At 38.9% G+C, this 20,450-nt stretch overlaps 1 protein-coding gene across 1 annotated transcript; it reads left to right on the top strand.

Moving 5' to 3' along the window:
* The first annotated feature begins 1,493 nt into the window (after positions 1-1,493).
* Positions 1,494-19,777, top strand: col9a1b (collagen, type IX, alpha 1b). The gene is made up of 38 exons (XM_085369378.1): positions 1,494-1,587; positions 1,688-1,761; positions 2,784-2,870; positions 3,061-3,193; positions 3,531-3,927; positions 4,831-4,914; positions 5,494-5,514; positions 5,874-5,936; positions 6,041-6,076; positions 6,159-6,221; positions 7,153-7,206; positions 7,539-7,574; positions 7,743-7,766; positions 7,876-7,929; positions 8,864-8,917; positions 9,116-9,148; positions 9,230-9,286; positions 9,380-9,433; positions 10,950-11,003; positions 11,123-11,176; positions 12,227-12,280; positions 12,841-12,894; positions 13,017-13,070; positions 13,169-13,222; positions 13,338-13,391; positions 13,843-13,887; positions 14,002-14,055; positions 14,135-14,188; positions 14,290-14,343; positions 14,957-15,028; positions 15,200-15,235; positions 15,340-15,384; positions 15,498-15,530; positions 15,651-15,797; positions 17,516-17,570; positions 18,492-18,680; positions 18,804-18,881; positions 19,110-19,777. The coding sequence occupies exons 1-38, from the start codon at positions 1,571-1,573 to the stop codon at positions 19,304-19,306; spliced, it is 2,778 nt and encodes a 925-aa protein (XP_085225504.1). The 5' UTR covers positions 1,494-1,570; the 3' UTR covers positions 19,307-19,777.
* The last annotated feature ends 673 nt before the right edge of the window (positions 19,778-20,450 follow it).

Below are 20,450 nucleotides of genomic sequence, written 5' to 3'. Positions count from 1 at the left end.
GTACGCCTCTCAACTGCGCGTAGCTGCACATACCGGAGACGCAGCTGACATGCAAAACTACTACCGTTAAATGGAACATCGCAAAGTTCAACAAGCACACAATAATAATAATTAAAATAAGAAGAAAAAAAGGGTTTTTTTTTCTCCAAAGACGTATGTTTATTTATGTTGTAAAACTTTTGCATAACACTGTCACTTTTTTAAGGCATAATCCAGCCTGTTCATTGTTCTTGTGACATCCAATTCACTTACTCAGTTTAATTTACTTTCATTTAATTCATTTTATTTTTGATAGCCAATGTCACAAATAGAGGTGCAGACATAAAAGCATTTTAGGAAATGTGGTCAGTTACATGTACAAAAATAAATTTAAACAAACCATCCGAAATACATACATACATAAACAACCCCACACACAGACTTAAATATAATACAGAGGTAAAGGAAATAATTCATATATAAAATCCCTTGAAACACCAAATGCCAGTGTGATTAAAAAGATATGCGTCTGTGTCTGCAAGAATACCAAACATGGCTGGACTCTGTAGGTACAGGTGGTATTATTAAGTGGAAGCACTAGTTCGATGTCGAAGAAGATTTTTTGCTCCTTAGATTCAATAAAAAGTCCAGATAAGGTTGAGTCTAAAGGTCTCTGACATGATTTATGTATGCATTTGTTTAATTTATTTATCTCTTCTTCTCAGTAAGCATGGACTCTGAGAAGCAGAAACTGAGAAGAAGAAACTCGGACTCTTACCTTCCAAAAAGATCACATCACTGCTCTGGTCTGATCACCAAGCCCAGATCTAATCTAACTCATCAGTGTAGAGTTCACTTAATATATATCACTTCAAGAAGTTTTTTTTAAAATGACACAACAGAAGGAGGAAATGTGGGGGAGACGCACAAATTCACAATCAACAGTTTCATTTCTTATTCATAATCACTGGTAATCTTGAAAAAAAAAAAGGGTCCAGTTTCTTAGAAATCCACACAAGACATTTCTTAGGCTCTGGGTGTTATGACTACTGTGAAAAATGCAAGTCCTGCACTTTATTGCCTTCTTCTAAGAACAAACACAGCTTGAATACTTCCCTGGTCAGAGTCTCTTGATTTTCACTTTGGACTGTACTGGAAACAATGTCGTCTGAATACCATGCAGCCACAGAGATCACAAAGAATGCAGTCCCAAAAGTTCAGGGGAAATTATGTCACCACAGGGTAACATGATCTTTTTCATAGTCAACTACATTTTATTTAGCATACACAATGACGCTCATAGAATTACAAATGGGTTACAATACAGAGGTTATATATGCCTGAAGTAACATTAAAGGCCTAAAATAAAATCCAAGGTGGGTGCAAGAGAACGGTGAAGTTGACACTGCAGAGACTGTTGACTCACTCCTGCAAATAAATAACAAAAGCCAAGCTTATAAGAGACCTCTCACTGAGACCCGAAGCTATTTACTTCTGCTGACCGAGCAACACTTCAGCGTTTTTTTGGGTTTTTTTGCTCACTACTGGAAGAAAATCAGAAAATAAATCCTGCAGCAGGTAATTTTTTTAAATGGGTGGAATCGAAAGGTAAACTTTTTACTTAATTACAACAGCAAGAATAATACAAGTTGTGTCTGGCTGTGCTGTCAGAAACCTGAACCAAGGATTTCTTCTGATTAACTTCCAGAAATATCCTGCTCTATTCATTGTGCTGCTGCTATGTGATCCCACTGTGCCTCTGCACTGGACTTCATTCCCAGAGTAAGTAATCTTCTGAGCTGTATGGTGCAATTGCTGACAAATCAATGACACATGAAGCTGGCATTTCATTAAAAAAAAAAAACAGGAACAAAGTAACAAGATTACCAGAGCAGTGCATCCCCTCAAATATGAGTCATGTTCGGTATCTGTCAACCGCAGCATACTACACATATTAATCATTAGTTTGTGCTTGTGGCAGCTGTTCTTCTTTGCTGAAACTGTTTCTTTGAGATGCATGATCTTCTTAACATGTTAAATAATTGTCACATTTTTGTTACTCTAAACAGTGTGGTCTGAGTTTATAGTGCTCTTTTCTATAGCCAAAAGACTTGGACACCCGCATTTATTTTTATAAGTATCAGTAAATCAATAAATCGACATGTATTGACTTAGGCACTTATTTCACGACCTTCTTTCCCATTAGGTTTACACTATTTGTTTTCCTTCCTCTCTCCATATGTCTTCCCTCTTTACCGCATCCTGTTCTTATCTATATTTTATTACATATATCCAGCATATGGGTATGTGTAGAAGCACTAACATCACTTGATTAGGAGCTTTTTTTTGTGCAAGTACATATAAATGTAGATTCAAATGTTCACTGAATTCTCAAAGTATATTAAATTGCCAAATATATATATAAGTGTAACGCTACAGCATCAACCCAGAGTTATACATCTGGGGGGAGTGAGGTGTTTTATGCAATGCTGAGACTCATGTTGGCAAACAGAAAAAGGAAAGATCCTCTTCACGCTCGAGGAAAACCTTAAACTTTCTGCACAGATGTGTAAAAACAGACAAATCTAGAACTGAGCCAAACAGCCAGAGATAGTCTAATATTTATTCAAGGCACTGGTGCTGCTTTCCAAACACTGAGCTTTTATTCCCTTCTACAAAACACAAACACACACACACACACACACACACACACACACACACACACACACACACACACACACACACACACACACACACACACACACACACACGCCCTTTGACTACTTTCTCTTTCCTTCTTGCAGCTGTGAGATTTTCATCTCAAGTTGGTATTCATTTGGAGCAGCAGTCCATGTGCCCTCAGATCAGCATTGGGGAGGATCATTTCCCAGGTGGACTCAAAATATAATACAGATGAAGTAATGTTATTGTGAAAAGAAAAAAGAGTGTATAATGAGAATGACCCCAACATTTTCTCTGTAAATAGACATTAAAAGAACACTTAAACAGCACATAAACAATAAGGACTATTGTATTGTAAGCCGTATAAGATGTATATTTAACCACTTATGTGTCCTTCAGGATTTTATATCATGTCACAGTTCCACATTGCTGAGTTGGCAAGAAGGGGCACTGTGAAAAAGGTGGCTGGACCATCTTCTCAGAATGTTGCTTATCAAATAGGCCCAGCATTCAACTTCAGAATCAACACAAGGTGAGGTGCTGTGCTTTGAAATGTGTGAGTGAACACCGACACCTAGTGGTTTGTCTGGTTTAATGCCGTTTACCCTGTCCATGGTCCTGACCGTCAAAGGCGCGATTACCTGCTCCACCCCTTTCCTTTTGTGACCCATCTTTAACTTCCACACAAATCACACACAGAATAAAACCTTCGTGTTGCAAGAGATGTCAATAGGTTTCATTTTATAACAGAGTCATTAATAACAGTCTAAAAAATCAAGAAAGTTCATACATTCTGATCGATCCGCTGACTTTTAATTGAAAAAAAAAAATTCTGAGGGTTTAATAACTGTGCACCCTTTATGCTGCAGATCAGCCTATCCGCTTGGATTGCCGGAGGAGTTTGCATTTTTGGCAGTGCTGCGCATGAGTGGCAGCACCGTAAATCAAAACTGGAATATCTGGCAAATGCAAGATGTGAACGGCGACGAGCAGATGGCCGTCAGGCTCAACGGGGAATCCAAGTCGTTGGAGTTTACTTTCACAGCGCTAAACGGAGGGAGGCAGACTGTCGTTTTCAGCCCACTGGGGTTTCTTTTCAATGACCAGTGGCACAGAGTGTTCCTGGAAATCAGCAGGGACTCTGTGGCCCTTTTCGTGGACTGTGTCCTGATCGATTCTCAGGATATTCCACCCAGACTAGAAGTCAGCCTTAATGGCTTCACGTTAATAGGAAAGCTCAAGGATAACCCGGTGGTAGCAGTTCCGGTATGTCTCTTTTAGGACTAAATTTAGTACTAAAGTTGATGGAATTCGCCCACTTTCAGACCCATATATAGTAGGGAACTATACTTTAGGATTTAACACCATAATTGGTCTTAGATTATTTCATTACAGATCATTTCCTTTTCTTTTTCTTTCTTTCTTTCTTTCTTTCTTTCTTTCTTTCTTTCTTTCTTTCTTTCTTTCTTTCTTTCTTTCTTGTTACTGTGGGCTATGCTTCAAGCTACACAAAATATAGTATGGATGATTGTAAGGCACATAAAAGACACACTTCCCTGATACATAATGACTTTTCATTATTTATAATAGAAAAATAGAATTCATTATTAAAGCCTAAGGACTGTTTTGATTGACCACCCACGTGACCCCAGGCCTACACTTTTTCAAATGTCTTCATTCTGATGTACAAATCTTTTGCGTTTATTCCCATAAACTTCAATATAGTGACATTACAACTTAAATATTTTTCAAGTGATTGCAGCGCCAAAGCTTTTACTATGAAAACAACCCCCAAACAGTCTTTTATTTATATGCACAGGAGTTCTTCCTTCCGGGCGCCCGTTAGCAAGGTTTTCCAACATCCTGTTTGGTAGTCTGTGGTCTCCTCATCCAAACTTTACTGATTATTATTATTATTATTATTATTATTATTATTATTATTATTATTATTATTATTATTATTAATTGTTTATGTTATGATACGCTCCCTGTCCATAAGCATGAACTTATTCGATAGTTTTAGTTTTTTGGTTTTATTCTTTAAATATTTTTTTGTCTTATCCTAACTGACGATATATTATTAAAGGGCCTAACCTTTGGGACACAGACTGTACTGTACTTTCACGGTATTGTGCTAATTAACAGTATTTTTTTTTCCTATTTCTCTAGGTTGAACTGCAGTCAATGCTAATTCACTGCGATGTGACTCGAGCCCGGAAGGAGGAATGTTATGACCTCCCAGGCGGGGCATCGGTAAGAATGATCAGTTGTAATGAAGAGGGGGGAATGGGCCAAAACAACGTCCAGGATTTGCGCTTCACAGAACAAGTTGCTGACCACGATGATCTCTTTGTGTCTTTAATTTAATTTAATTTTTTCATTCTTATATAAAGATAAACGGTAACACTAAATGTTGAATAAAATTCATTTTGGGTCGTAGCAGAGGTTAAATAAACCGCTGATCCTGCCTATTGGTAGTGTCAGCAATGTAGCCCCTCCCTGTGGTGTTCCCCTGCAAACCCTCCAATCACTTCCTGTAACCGGTCATTGTATGAATATACATGAGCCACTGAAAGCTATGGGACCTTTGGCTGTCTAGACAGCTCTAGCCGGAGTCAGTTGGGTTATTTTACAGGGGGCTCCTTCAACCTAACAAACCCCAGAGAAAGGACTACAACTTTTACCTTTCCTGCACAGGGGAGATCATGACAGGGGCCCAGCGCATTAAAGGGCCATTTCTGGTGCTGCTCTTGCAGCTTGTCCTTATTTGCTCCTCTCAAGTAAGTCTCATTATGTTTCTCTCTCTCCCTGTTTTCTCTATTATGTCTGTAGACAGATGTGGCAGAAGTGCTGGTAAGTTCTTCTGCAAGCGTGCATGTCAAACAAAAAGTTAATTTACCTGCAATTATGCTTAGACTGGGATTTCTTTCTTCGGTTAATTTGTTTGAGCGTCAATCTGTTGTGGAAAATGCAAGATTTTCAGCTTTCATTTAAATTGGTTCTTTGTTTCAGTGTTTTGTCAGCTACTGAATAATTTAAAGCCGAAATTCTGTTTCAGTATTTCAGAGACAGTCCTGTCTATAACATGGCAGTGCACCTGTTCTTGCTCTTTTCATATTGGCTTTTGTCAGAGGGACAAAATTGTTGGGTATTTATCAGAAACGTAATCAGATATTTTCCTATTACATTACAATTAATTTCATTATACATAGAATAACCAAGGACCCCCTGGCCCCCCTGGACCTGCAGGTGTCCCAGGAATTGACGGCATTGCTGTAAGTGCTTATAGTTTTTCACCATTGTCAGTATAATCTGTCAGACACTTTAAAAATAGTTCAGTGTTTGGACCCCTGAAAGTATTAAATCTCTTTTGTTTCAGGGAGAGAGGGGAGACGATGGCGAAGACGGTCCTCCTGTAAGTATTACATATAGTAAGAGATTTAAGTAATCGTATCAATTGTGTGTCTTTTTCACTGAATATCTGTAACCTTTGTTAGGGACCCGACGGAGATGCAGGTAAACCTGGCTCTGGAGGATTACCTGGAATTCCTGGAAATGATGTGAGTGAAGTATATTTTGTACTATTAGGATCAGCATTATTTTATAAAGTTATCAAGAAACCCTGAAACCTGCAAAGGGGGTGGGACCACAAGGTGTGTTCCTCCCACATAATAGGTCATGTTTGCACGTTAGACTTTTGGAGTGAAATTTTAGATGTAGAAGGGGATCTTGGTGCATGTGTGCAAAAATTTGAGGAATTTATTTGACAGGATGAACGAGTCCCAGTTTCCTTTGCATCACGGCCTGCATGTTTTAGGTTCCTTTCAGAGTTTAACAGTGGGTTAGGAAAACACAAAAGCCCATCTTATGCTTACATTTTGGTCTTTAGGTGAATTCACTTTCACTTTAGAAGTTTAAACAGACCAAATCAGTTACTTAATTCAAAATACAAGATAAAAAAAAGTCACTGCCTATAGAAACTGCACCCAAAGTGACAAACAATAGGAGCTTTGTTTGGCAGGCCACTGTTGGTGTCTCCTGTTGAAAATTCTCAAAACAGTGTGGAATGATTTCTTTCAGTGTCGTGTTTGAAAAGAGCCGGAGGAATGTTGCAGTCCTAAAGTTTTGCCCTCTGACCTGGCGCTTATATTTTCTTGTGTGCTTGATAATTTGAAAACCCTTTTGTGGACGGAGCAGAGAAGCGTGAACTAAAATTCTGGGGTGTTAAAGTCAAGTTATTCCCACTTCCGACAGAATAGAGCAGAATTCCTCCCACACAAGTATTTTGATGGTGTAACATATGGGGATCAGCTGATCAATTTGGAAATATCGACTGGGATGGTGGGGTGAAAGGCATTTTCTTTTGACATCATAAGCAACATATTTAAATTCTGAAAGTGTCTTTTTTAAATATAAGAGCAAAACAGGCACTTGATTTGTTTTGAGATTTGCCATGATGTGTTATTTTCACTCGATGACTCTTCTCTGCAGGGTTTGACAGGCCCCATTGGAGATCCTGGGCCTGACGGTCCCCCCGGACAGAAAGTGAGTGACTAATGAGCCTTTGCTTTCCTGCTTCAGAGACTGTCAGTGAAATGGTGCCAAGCTGCTGTCCAGTCTTTTGGCATGGCAGAAAGAGCCGCAGTGCATAAACCAATTCCTCATGACAAATGAGACTTAATCCTGCAAGTCTTCTGTGTAATCCCCATGAGGCACGAAGCCCCAACATCTTTCCTCATTAGGCTAAACATTGCCCAGCTCAGTCATGTGATGAACTGAAGGAATGTTAATTTGAACTGCTTGCAGGCTCAAATAGCTCAGTTTTACCTGAAAATGGAATTTCATACCTAATCCTGAAGTTTATGTTTGTTTTTTAGGGGGAACCTGGGAAACCTGGACCTCGTGGAGCAGCTGTAAGTAACATTTCCTCTTGAACCCCACCAGTCACAGGAAATAGCCAATCGAGGCCACCTGGAAGTCATATGATATAGAAGCTGTCTAAATTTTAGTGTTTAAGTCATTGCTATGTTCACCAAACCCTGTACATCACTCATATTGAATCATATTGTATGTCTCCTCAGGGTGTTGGGCCAGATGGACCCCTTGTAAGTAATTTGTTTACACAACAAATACAAGTTCCTGTAATTCTAAAAGTTTAAATTATTTTGTATTCAACATGTGTCAATAATACTGAATGGTCTGAAATGTGAGCAGGGGCCTCCGGGACCTGGAGGACTTGCGGGTGAATTGGGAAAAGCTGGACCACCTGTGAGTAGAGGCAGAGAAAAAGGACCATTGTTGTTCTTTTTTTATTGAGACAGTGAGGAGGATACAAGAGGATACAAGTATCTTTCATGATTACAAACTGATAATATAAAAGAAGAAGAAACTACTGTTACAGCCATTTCCTTATTCACAAGAAATAGCCACAGCAGGTAGCTCCATATGTTTGATCTGGCAGCCCTTACTGATACATCCTCAAAAGGATTTTTGCATCCTTCCAGGATCTCACCAGGGCTCTTTAGCTTATTAGGCAAATGCGTAAACCACCAAAAATACATAAACATATAAAAGTTGCATTGTGCATCTCTACACCCTGTAGGTATGATGTGTTAATACCCCTATAAAGCGACAAAATATATATGTGCACATGCAGAATGCATTCACACTCACACACTGTTACCAACCTGAAAGTATCATCTAATCAATTCAGTTTTCTTTTTATTACAAATAATTATTTTGTCTAAAAAGAAAGTCAACCCCCAAAAATGTAAATCATATTTTTCAATCAAAGACGGACTTTTGGCTTTTTAAAATAAATCATAATATACATTTCTAATCACAGTAAATATATTTTGTCCTATGAAACATGAAACAGTACATTAAATATCCAAAAGAAAAAAATCCACATTCCTGTGACCCAGCTGTGCTACAGTTTATTTTCTATATACCGATATAATTGACACAATCAGAGTCAAAATCTAGTGATTTAAAAATCCCTGTTAATAGTTTGGTTGTGTTCTGTAGATAATAATCCACATCTTTTATTCTGAAAATCAAATTGTAAGCTGGTAATGTTGGTTTGCAACATTACCAGCAAGAAATGCCTTGCTGTACTTTTATCCTCTTGCATGTTAGCAATTATACACCATGTGCACATCTTCCCTGTGTAGACTTGATGTGTTTACACCTCTTATCACAGGGGGCTATGGGTGTGAGCGGGCCACAGGGACCTCGTGGACCAGCAGGGCCCAGAGTAAGTGATTAAAGGTTCATTTGGGATTTGATGAAATTTCCAAACTTTCTAGATGTACATGTTAAAGCCATTAGGTTTAATTGGTTAGTTGCCATCAATAAACACTGTTGTCTTTCTTTTAGCGTATTTACAAGCTCCTCTAATCACTGATGATGTTGAGTTATGAAAATGTTAACTGCAGTTTTCACTCCATTTCAGGGTGCTTCTGGAGTGCTTGGCAGCACTGATCTGGTAAAATTACTTTCCGTATTTCTTGTTTTGTTTTTACACTAGATTTTAGGAATACTTTCTGACTTTTATTGTGTTGCTTAGTGTCCCAACTCCTGTCCACCTGGGACCTCGGGACATCCTGGTCTTCCTGGCATGAAGGTGAGTAGAAGTCACTTTTGTTTGCTCTGAAATCACATTAGTATCCCAAAATAGTGTTGTTGTTTTAATAGCCTTGGCCTGCCTTGTTTCTAGGGCCACAAAGGTGCAAAGGGTGAAGCAGGAGAACCTGGGAAACAAGGACACAAGGTAAAATATGTTAATGCTTGCAAACTGAAATCTACTCCACGACTATGCCTAGCCATATGAACTGATATAAACACTCGGCACATAAACAAAGTGAATTTATACTCCTATAACTGTGTAAATAATCACTAAAAACACCGAATTTCCCCCCGCAACTGTCACAACGTTGCACATCGGGGAAAAAAATGCGCGTGACTTAAACTTTAAAAAATTGATTCCCGACACCACTGAGACAAGGATTATTTGTGCTGCTCAATTTCAAGAGGAAGTGATACAAGCTTGTGTGTAATTTCTCTGACTCCTTGTCATGCACGGGCGATGATTTATTCGAAATGACATTCAAGCAGATCTAGCTTCTCCCTGTAATGTGTCCACGCACTATATAAATGGAAATGAGTCTGGGGCTATCTCCCTTTATCACCCCCATGCCAGGATATGATTTACTGTCAGCTTGCACTCCTTCACTGAGAGTGATTTTCTCCTTCACTGAAAGTTTCATTTGAGGCGCCTTTTGCCTGCCTGCAATTCACACAACTCTCACACGCAAAGATATTTACAGTTAACAACAGAACGGCACTGTGCGGGGCTTTAAGAGTATTATCTCACGATATTTGTAAGTAATGTTGAAGTAGAGAATAAGTAAATGTTGCGTTTATATGGAAGAAACTGGCATGATGTAGAAAGCAATGCTATTTATATAAAAGCATGGGGTGTATTTACATTTGAAGTCGAAGGAGACAATGGTAATCTAAATTGCACATTACATATGACATATGACCCGACTCCAACCTTCACCCAACATGAAGACTATTTTTTCATTCACTCAAAAAAAATCCGCTCACCAGAAAATCAAGACATTTTTTGAATGATTTAACAGTCTAGATAACTTTTATCTTCTTGAAGAGCAAGAATATTGTCCAAATAGAAGAATATGAATTCTGAATCTTACATCAGATGGTAGTTGATCAAGCACTACTAATTTCTCTCATAATAAAAGCAGCGGCTGACCTGTTTGACTGCATTAGTTTCGGCTTGTTATGTAACATTTCATATATTGTTTACATATTTTAATTGCTGGTTTTGATTCGCATATTTAAAAGAATAAATTGCCCTTTTTAACAAGAGAAAATGTGCTCTGCTCTGGTCCTGATAAATATCTGTCTTAATGGATATGCTTTCTCGGGTGTACCACAGAGGCAGCAAATATATTATTTGTAATTTGCAAAGCTGGGGACCGGTTAAATGCTTGTCTGGTTTCCCCACTTGCAATCCATTAAGAAGTGGGTATTAAACACTTTACAGAATGGCTGCCCCTATTTTCTAATTAACACACGGTGGATAAGAGCAACATCAATTTGTTTTTTTCTGCAAAAGAAACATGCTGATAGGTTGCCAGTGCCATCACGGTTCACAGTATGCCCACACTCTTATAATGTAGTTAAATTTGCAGCCCAATATTTCATCTGATTAACTAAATATTGCTTTTCAAATGATTTTCTTTCTTTTTTCACTCATCGAGGGCGCGGAGGGAGAGCAGGGAAGTCCAGGGGAGGTTGGAGCCCAAGGACCGAGGGTGAGATACAGTGCTTAATCAGTGAATTAAGAGTCTTTCAAGCTACAATTTGTTTGTTACTGTTCTGTGTTCTGTTAATATGCTCACCAGGCATCTGCTTAACCTGTTTGTTGATCCAGGGACCTCAGGGACTTCGTGGAGCTATGGGAATGATGGGCCCAAAGGGAGAGAGGGTAAATGTTTCTTTCATTTTTAAGCCCACGACACCATGTATGTAAACAGTAATTGGTAAATCATTTAAATAAACCCTAATTTTGAAATTAAATATTCTTAAAAGATAAAATATAAGTTCTGGAGAAAATATGAGTTCATTTTGAATTTGATACCATGAGTTCATTAAAAAAGTGGACCAGTAGTCACAAATAAAGTGAAAAAAGTTTAGCAATTAAAACGAGATGAACTTATTTGATTGGCAAACGAACAGTAACATGAATAAATTGAACGAGTCTTGTCTTGAATAAGATTGTTGAGGGCACTGCATTAATAAAAAGACACTATTCTATAGTGTAGATGCTGCAGTCGTCCACAAGCACTTATGAAAACAGTTGGCAGTAAACACTTTTTTTTTTCTTGCATCCATAAATGCAAAGTGAAAAGAAATGTTGTTCAATTGCAGTTCATTTGAAACAAAATGATCAATAACTATCCTGTGGTTGGAATATATTCCTGAGCAAAAGGACCGTGTGGCTTGTTATTAGCACTTAGCTCAAAAGCCAGCATTGCTTATGGTATTAACGGTGTGACATCGGTACAACTGATGGAACATGGGTAACTTGCACATATATATATATTATATTTTAGGACAAGACAAAATTATATTTTGTCTTGCTTATTTCAGCAAGACAATACCAAACTACTCCCATGTCTTACAGTAGCATAGCTACACAGTTAAAGACTGTGGATGCTAGCTTAACTGATTGCAGTCCAGACATGTCACTGATTTAAAAAACACCGTGTTGGCTTTATAATATGCCACATTATAAAACCAACACAGGGTTAACATGACCTGCCACAACATTTCCCAAACACACTAGCTAGATTTAAAATTCAAGATCATGTGTTTAAATTGTTTTCTTGTTTTTTTTAATAGTCTGTGCTGTATTTTATTGTACTTAAAATATCGTAAAAAGACTTTACTAAAAAAAAAGAATCAAGATCAATCATATTTAATTGGTAAAGTGTTGTAATTAAATGATATTAATACCTATTTTGTTCTTTGGCAGGGACCTCGAGGTCCTGATGGAGATCCAGGTCCACAGGGTGTTGCAGGGGCAGCTGTAAGTTTGTTTCAATGTAAATACATTTGTGGTTCATAAAGTTACCAAAACTAGAATGAGAGGCAGAGGGTTCATGCTCCTCTTAAGTTGAACTTGGGTTTGGGAGACAAGTATCCACTCTCCTTTCATGATTATGCTTAAATCTCTTAAAGCTTAGAGCTAGCATTGGATCAGGTGACCCTGAACAATTCATTAGTTATGCTGCTATAGACCCAGGCTGCTGGGAGGACTTCCCATGAAACACTGAGCATTTCCTCTGCACTCCCCCTGTTTTCACTCCTGATTTGTTTATATGCAAATACTGAATGTCATTACCTTTAGTGTACTCTTCCTTATAGTTTGCATTTTGTCCTGTTTGTTCTCCTCGGTCTCTACGTTCCTTTTTTCTCTCTCCTCTTTCTCTTATTGCTCATTGTGGATTGCCTGAATATTGAGGGGTCTTTACCTTGCTATATTGTATATAAGTCCCTTTGGCAGACTTGTTGTAAAACGGAGCTACATAAATAAGATTGCTTTGAACTAAAGATGACATGTAAATATAACCTGACAACTTATTTCAGGGGGATGTAGGCCAAAGAGGTGTTATGGGTGAACCCGGGCCTAAAGGCGAACAAGTAAGCAGCAGCACTTTATCATCACAGATATGAATATTTTCATAAATAAAACATAAGAATAACTAGACTGTTTGTTTACAGCCATTAGAAACTATTGACCGTTGGATTGCTTTGTTGTTTAGGGTGCTCAAGGACCAAGAGGACTCACAGGTGTTCCAGGTCCCAAGGGCGAGTCTGTGAGTGTTGTATCAGTGATGACAAATAATCCTGTGATTATCAGATAGTGCACATTGTGAGCAAACCATGCATTGTTCTTTCTCTCCTTTCTCATCAGGGCTTACCAGGTGTGGATGGTCGTGAGGGTATTCCTGGAATGCCTGGAGCAAAGGTTGAGCATTATTACACTGTTTAATAGTTGTAACTTGTGTTATAACTTGCAATATTATAGAAAGTAAACATCTATTTTTCTCAGTAGATTAATCTTTTGCTCTGTTTCCCTGTAGGGAAGCGTTGGGAAGTCAGGCATCCCTGGAGAGGTTGGACTTCAAGGGCTTCCGGTGAGTATGACCTCTGAACTCAAACTGTCACAACTAAGTCATTTCAACGGGTACAGTTTATCTAAGCTCACATATTTTCTCTGGGTTTACATTTCAGTAAAGAACTGTTGGGTCGCATCTTATAATGAATATTACACAGTGCGCACATAGTGGACGGTGCTGTCAGGTAGTGATTACTGTCATCCTCAGGCACAACTGCCAGAGCAGAGTTTTGATGTGTTAAGTTTAGGGAATTTATGAGAATCATCTTGAAATTTCGAATGATTGCAAAAGCCTTACGAGTTATTATCTTCTTATTTGTGTCAAAATGTAATTATATCCACTAATCCAGCTTTTATCCTCTCTTACTGTTATGATGATGTTCATTTTAAGAATGGTACATTGCTCCTCTGATTGAAAGCAGTTTTCCTTTTTCTAGTGTCGTATATAAATGCATGTCCTCTGTTTTTAGGGTTTGCCTGGTGTACCTGGACCAAAAGGCACAAGTGGCCCTAAGGTGTTTTCCCTGATCAATATATTAAAAAAACGTTTTTTCTGTTGTTAATTGATTTTTATTATTTTTTCTCTTAAATTGTTACTGTCTGAAATAAGCTTTGATGTTTCTATACAGGGAGATTCTGGTAACCCAGGCCTTTCTGGAGCAATAGGATCTGCTGGCAAACTCGTAAGTATGAACAGGGATTGTGGAAACATCAGTATAGCTAGTGTCACCTCTGTTATGACACTGTATCGTGTTACTGCAGGGTGAGCGTGGAGAACAGGGAGAGCTGGGATCTGTCGGGCCCATTGGTGAGCCTGTAAGTGTTTTTTTTCCCAAGAAGAATTTCTGTTATGCTTGTGCTTTAGATTTAAACTTTACTCCATTTCACCTTCTTATCATCTTCTTTTTGACCTACAGGGAGATAGAGGACAGCAAGGTCCTGCAGGTCCCGCTGGAAAGCCAGGTCCCCGGGTATGTTATAAAGAAAAATTCATTAGACTGTAATTGTTAAGTGAATCATTTTGATTGGGAAAACATTTATTTTTTATTTTTTATTTTTTTTTAGCTTATTTTAGCTTACATTCTTACCTTATTTGGGAAAATGCATCACTTTAAAAGGCCTGGCAGCCAATGTGTCCCCAGCAAACAACAACAGCAATCAGTAGAAAAGCTGGTAGACTACATTCCTTAATTATCTATAGATTTTTTTTTTAAAAAACTTTGAATGAAAGAAACCAAAGAGAGGGAAACTTCAGACTCTAAAGTCCTGGCTGTTGTTTAGCTGGAATGTCTCAGAGAATAGATGGAGGCCAGATCTCACACAAGGTCTATTTTCACAGTAAGGGGAGACCAAGCAGCGGGCTGAAAGAGCTCTCTGTTCTCCTGGCATTCCTCAGAAAGCCGGACGGTGATCAAAGGGAGAATGGCACACACACAAACACGCCGGAGAGAATGACTAGCAATGCTAAGCTTTACGACAGTTACTTCTAAGCATGGTGTCAAGGGGGCCTGTGCTGGACATTTTTTTTCTTTATCCTTGCTTAAATGTTTCGACTTCTCCGATGTACATATTTTTTTTTTATAGGGACCCAAAGGTGACCCTGGTCTTCCTGGTCTCCCAGGTCCTCCTGGTCTGCCTGGAATAAAAGGAGAAAGGGTAAGTAAATAAAAAATTCAGACAATTTGCTTAAAAAATGCTAAAAAAAGGTAAAAATGGACTCAATAATCAGCAACAACCAGCTGATCGGCTCCCTCTAGAGTATACAAATGGAATATTTTGTACTTCTGAGTTTTGCATGGCGTCTTCATCTGTTTTTATAAATTACAGGGAGATCGTGGAGAACCAGGACCCAAAGGAGAGCAAGTAGGAATGAATTAATTCTCTCTTAACAGGAAAATACTGAATTTAAATAACAAATGGGTTTCTTTGCATAGATTATTTGAAAACTTTTTCCTTTCTTTTCACAGGGAGTTCAAGGTGATGAGGGAAATCCAGGAGAAAAGGGGGATGTTGTAAGTGGTTACACTAACACTAACAGGATAAATCTGACATATTTTACACGTTCACTCTTACCAAAGCACATCTGTAATGTTTCCAACATTTGTGTTTGTTATTTTTGTCACAGGGTGACTCAGGAGAACCCGGCCCTAAAGGGGAAGTGAGTTGAAATTCGTTGTTTTTAACCTTAATAGCATCACCGTTTTCCTTTTGTGCCGAGTGACTGACAATGTGCTGAGGTTTTAAAATGCTTCTAGTCTAAAAGCTATTGTCTTTTTAGGTTGGGAACCCCGGTGAGGCTGGCAGAATAGGTCCCGAGGGAAGTCGAGGACAGCCTGGCATTGAAGGACCACCTGGCACACCTGGACCACGGGGCATGCAGGGAAACAGAGGCCCACCTGGAGTCAGAGGAACACAGGGTCCTGCGGTAGGTCCAAGAGAAAGTAGTTACCACTCATGAACCAAACTCTCGGGCCTAAGGCTTACAATTAACTGTAAATGTAATAAATAAAATAGTCAAATTGTAAATACATAAATAAATAAATGTTACTACATAAAATAACAATTTTGTCTTATATAAATGGTTTTCAGCAGAAGTGATGTGAACCCAGCTAAAATTTCATTATCTGTCATTTGTTTCTTCAAGTGGTTTCTAAAATGAATCAAGGATTTGCCTTATGTGTTACAGAGTATGCAAACATGCCACATTTTCCACAGCTTTAGTAAGCAAAAACACGATCAATCCATATAATGCAATGATTTCAGTGTATGTTTAGTGTTTTACTTAAAAAAAAGCCACAAAGAATTCTAAGTATAATTAATAAGTGAATTAAAAAACAAGATAATACTCAGATAGAACTTGAACAAAACTTTAAGACTGTGAAATGATACATCTATAGGATACAACAGACTTATGGTGGCCCTGAGAGGTCAAATACACTGCAACTAAACCCCCCCCCCCCCCCCCCCCCACACACACACACACACAAAACACGCTGCAAAAGCTCACGAAACAAAACAGGCATGTTTCTTAGGAGACAATAACGTGACATGCAGAAGTTGACAGAAACCAAAGCATGTGCAGGATCGCTCTGAGACGCTTTAAAAGAAGCGGAAGATTCATTTGTGGAGAGGGAGAAAAAGATGCAGGTACTGTGTGTTTTAGTCACATGATTCATTATATACTGTAGCTACATGCTTTCTATTAGCCGCTTACTGTTAGCTTGTAACGCCTGCAGCTGTTCTGTCACGTTAATGTTTCCCAAAAACACTTTGTTGTGTTTTTGTGATTTTTTTTTAAAAGTTGCAGTACTTTTGACCTCCCAGCGCCACCGTACCTGGGCCTAGATTTGAACTGCGGGCGTTGTTTCTTTGAGCTCACTGCGTCATAATGCCATTCATTTATTTTTTAGAAATAAATTTATGCATGTAGGTATGTATTTATTTTTTTAAATGTATCTAGGAAGTAATTATATAATCTCACATATTTTTTCCTCAGAATAATAATAAGCAGGTTAATGAAAAAACACATTGTTAAGCTTTAAGTTAATATAGGGTTCATCACAGCCATACACACTTTTATTATTTTGATGGCTTTGATATACTAATAATACTGCAAAATAAATAATAACACAGACGAGTGTCATATAGCAACAGTGAGTACACTAAACTCCAAAATTCAAGATGCTCCTGAAATACTGTTTCACTGATATCTTAGAAGTTTCTGCACCCACCTGATACTTCAGTCTGCGTGAAGTGAATCCCCACTTGCCCCCGGCTTGCCGGTGTTCTGGCATCCCTCTACAGGGAGGTGAGCAAAAGGAATGCTTCCTTATCAAGATCAGTGAAATCCCAAATTCAAATTCAACACCTGTGAGGTTGTAAGGGGAACACTTGTATCTCCACAAATGTCAACTTTTCAAGAGAGGAGAAAGTAAGCCTGGTATTCTGCTCTACCACTGTGCACTTTTTGTGTTTGTTAATCCTGTTATATAAGCCTAAGAACAGCAGTGTTTTCTCAACATAAAGAGGACTTAATAATCTTTCATTTTAAGATGGTCTGCTTCACTGTTGAGTTTCTGCATTAAATGCCTTAAACTCTGTCATGAAATCTATTAAGTCATCTTTTTCCTTCTTCCCTTCTAGGGTAAACAGCCAAGTGATCAGCACATCAAACAAGTTTGCATGCGAGTCATGCAAGGTAAGAAAAGATAGGCCTTTGACCCCATTTATCACTCCCCCGTGCCTCATTTCATGACTTTAATACGTCCCAGAATGCCTCATTACACAACCACACACAGAGCCACGGCTGCATTTTCTCATTTATCCGGGTGGTTGCTGAATACTCTGAAGTTGAAAAAGGGAAGGTCTCATAGCCAAAACATGAAATAAGCTTCAGCCTTTGTTTATTTGATGGATGAAAGATCCCTCCTCCGAGTTTTAGAAATGTTTCACCGAAGTCACAACCTCTGTTCTCTTCATTCTTTTGCTCTTACGTCTTCACAACTCATCTCCTATCCTCATGACTATTTTATACCCGATGTGCTGAAAAATTAATTTCACCTCCAGCAGACCTACACTCCTCTGCTCCAAGCAAAGAGTCTGCCTGGGAAGGAAATCTTTAAAAAAAAAAGGAAAAAAAAAAGAGCAGTCGAGCAGCTACAGCATGAATTTTCATCAGGAGCCAGAAAACTGGAATTTTAAGTGCAAAATACCGTGCAGAAGGGAGCCACGGGAGCTTATTAATATTAGATCCTTTGCACCATGAACATAAATTTTCTGTCACTGATTGGTTGAAATAAAGAATATTATCTCCTTTCTGCTCAATTTACTGGTGTCCTATGGAAAAAGGTTAAAAGCAGGAAAGGCTTGAGGGATATCATGACCACACTTTCACCTCGATCGTGTCCAGTGCTCAAGTTTAAGAGCTCCCACGCGAGAATTGTTTCGGACCTAAGTGTGACATTAGTTTTTAGAAATGAGCCTTCTGGTGACAAATGATTTATTCTCAAGTGTTATGCCTTGAAAGTGCCCTTGACAACTATCAACTAGAGCTGTTGAGAAGCATTCAGTGACTGTTTTTCACCTAATGGTTCATCATCTTTCTGTTGCGCTTCCACAGAACAGCTGACTCAGTTAGCTGCTAGTTTAAGGAGGCCAGAGTCTGGCATTGCTGGTTTACCTGGAAAACCTGGCCCACCGGGGCCTCCTGGTCCTCCAGGAGACAACGGCTTCCCCGGGCATGCTGGCTCAAGAGGCCTTCCAGGACTCAAAGGGCCACCAGGACAGATGGGAGCAAAAGGACCCAAAGGTGATGAACGCGCTCTCCTTATTTGCTTTTTAATTAGACATTAAACAAAACAACGGCACAATTCTTTTTTTCTTTTTGTTTTTTGTAAATAAATTATATATCATTATATAATACGTCTTACAGGTGACATGGGAGACAGAGGGGCCAGAGGACCCATTGTTCGAGGACCGAAAGGTCAACCTGGACCACCTGGACTTCCTGGTGAGTACATTTTTATCTCTGTATGACTATCATCATGCACAATTACACATTACAAAAGTTAAACAACCTAAAAATAAAATAATAAAGCCTACATTGCTAAATCTAATCTATTGAAAAGCAACCAACAGTCTTTTATAATAAATCATGTGAGTAGCTGTTACATTAAGGATAAATGTTAACCTGTTTGTTAAAGTCAGCAATTAAGTAAAGCATATTTTGTCATCACAGGGGAACCGGGAAGGCCTGGCTATGGCCGTGACGGTCAGGATGGGCAGAGGGGACCTCCTGGCATTCCTGGACAGCTCGGTGTGCCCGGGCCTCCGGGTCCAGCCGGTCCTAATGGTTACTGTGACCCATCAGCCTGCAACCTTCAGGCAGGAGCTGCGCAGCAGTCCTTGGATGTGAAGGGACCTGCAGGAAACTAAGAGACATTCTGGCAAAGAACAGAAAGACTGTCGAATTATCTCCCCTGAGCACACAGCATTTTTCACAGTTTCTTCCCAGGGGCTCTAGCTGGCACAGTGCCTTTGATTCGCTAACCTCTTGTCTTACGAGCATGTTTTGTGCCAGCCACATCTCCATCAGAAGCAGCCAGCCTCTTTGAGTCGTGGAAAAACACACACATATATATATTTTTTTTATGCGCTGCAAAAATCTAGCCTGTTCTGGTGTGTTTTTTTTCTACCTGAGAGCTGTTTTGATATATTCAGGACTGTGCTCCCATTTCCGACATATAAAAATGACCAGAAATGGTTGTTTATCCCACTCTCCTTGTACCTCTGCCTGAATTTTCTTTTTGTGGTCTCCCTTAACTAGTTTTCCGAAATAAAAGCTCTTTCTTTTCCTCCACTTTTTCCCAGAACATCTCAAATAATTAACTAAATTAAATCAGGATGAGGATTTTTTTGGGGGTGAGAGCTGGGGGAGCTGAGGGTTTCAAACCATCATGGTCTCTATGAGCTGATCTTCCAAAGATAACCTTTCTGATACCCTCTTTTGAATATATAGTTTTACATTTCTGACTGTCTTTTCAGGCTTGCTGTATGGTGTAAATCTGTAAAAACTGAACAGTGGTTACTTCTATTCCCTACAAACCCCCTGATGTGAAATGTTACCTCATTGTAAAGAATGACAACAGAGCACAGCTGTGCATATGTGGGAGTATGTTTGAAGGATGAGGGAAAACCATCATCAAAGTAAGAAATACACAGGACAGCATATGGAGTGTTTAATTTATTCTGTATACCGGTGTGATTAAAGATAAAAATATATTTTGTAAAGAGTATCAGGAAATGATTCTTAACCATTTTTCCAAGAACCTCGGAGTTAAAAATGAAATAAAATACAAATGTCACAACTGACTAAACAGTCTCACAATCTACCAGCTGTTCGCACCTTTCAATCACATCACCAGATCCTCTGCAGCAGATGGTGCGTTCCCAGTTACAGAGGTACAAATTTCCATTTTCTTCTAAAAAATAAGCACTTTTCCTCATGACATAGTCAAAAACTCTCCAGAGCAGCTACTAAATAATTGTTGCAGTGACAATGTTTGCCTCAGTTGTTTCT

The sequence above is a fragment of the Diplotaxodon limnothrissa genome, linkage group LG13 (genome assembly GCF_057381915.1).
Source record: "Diplotaxodon limnothrissa isolate DT_005_m linkage group LG13, D_limnothrissa_male_GT1.1, whole genome shotgun sequence".
Classification (NCBI taxonomy): domain Eukaryota; kingdom Metazoa; phylum Chordata; class Actinopteri; order Cichliformes; family Cichlidae; genus Diplotaxodon; species Diplotaxodon limnothrissa.
The sequence above is the reverse complement of the archived record's forward strand: the minus strand, read 5'-3'. Positions and strand labels throughout refer to the sequence as shown.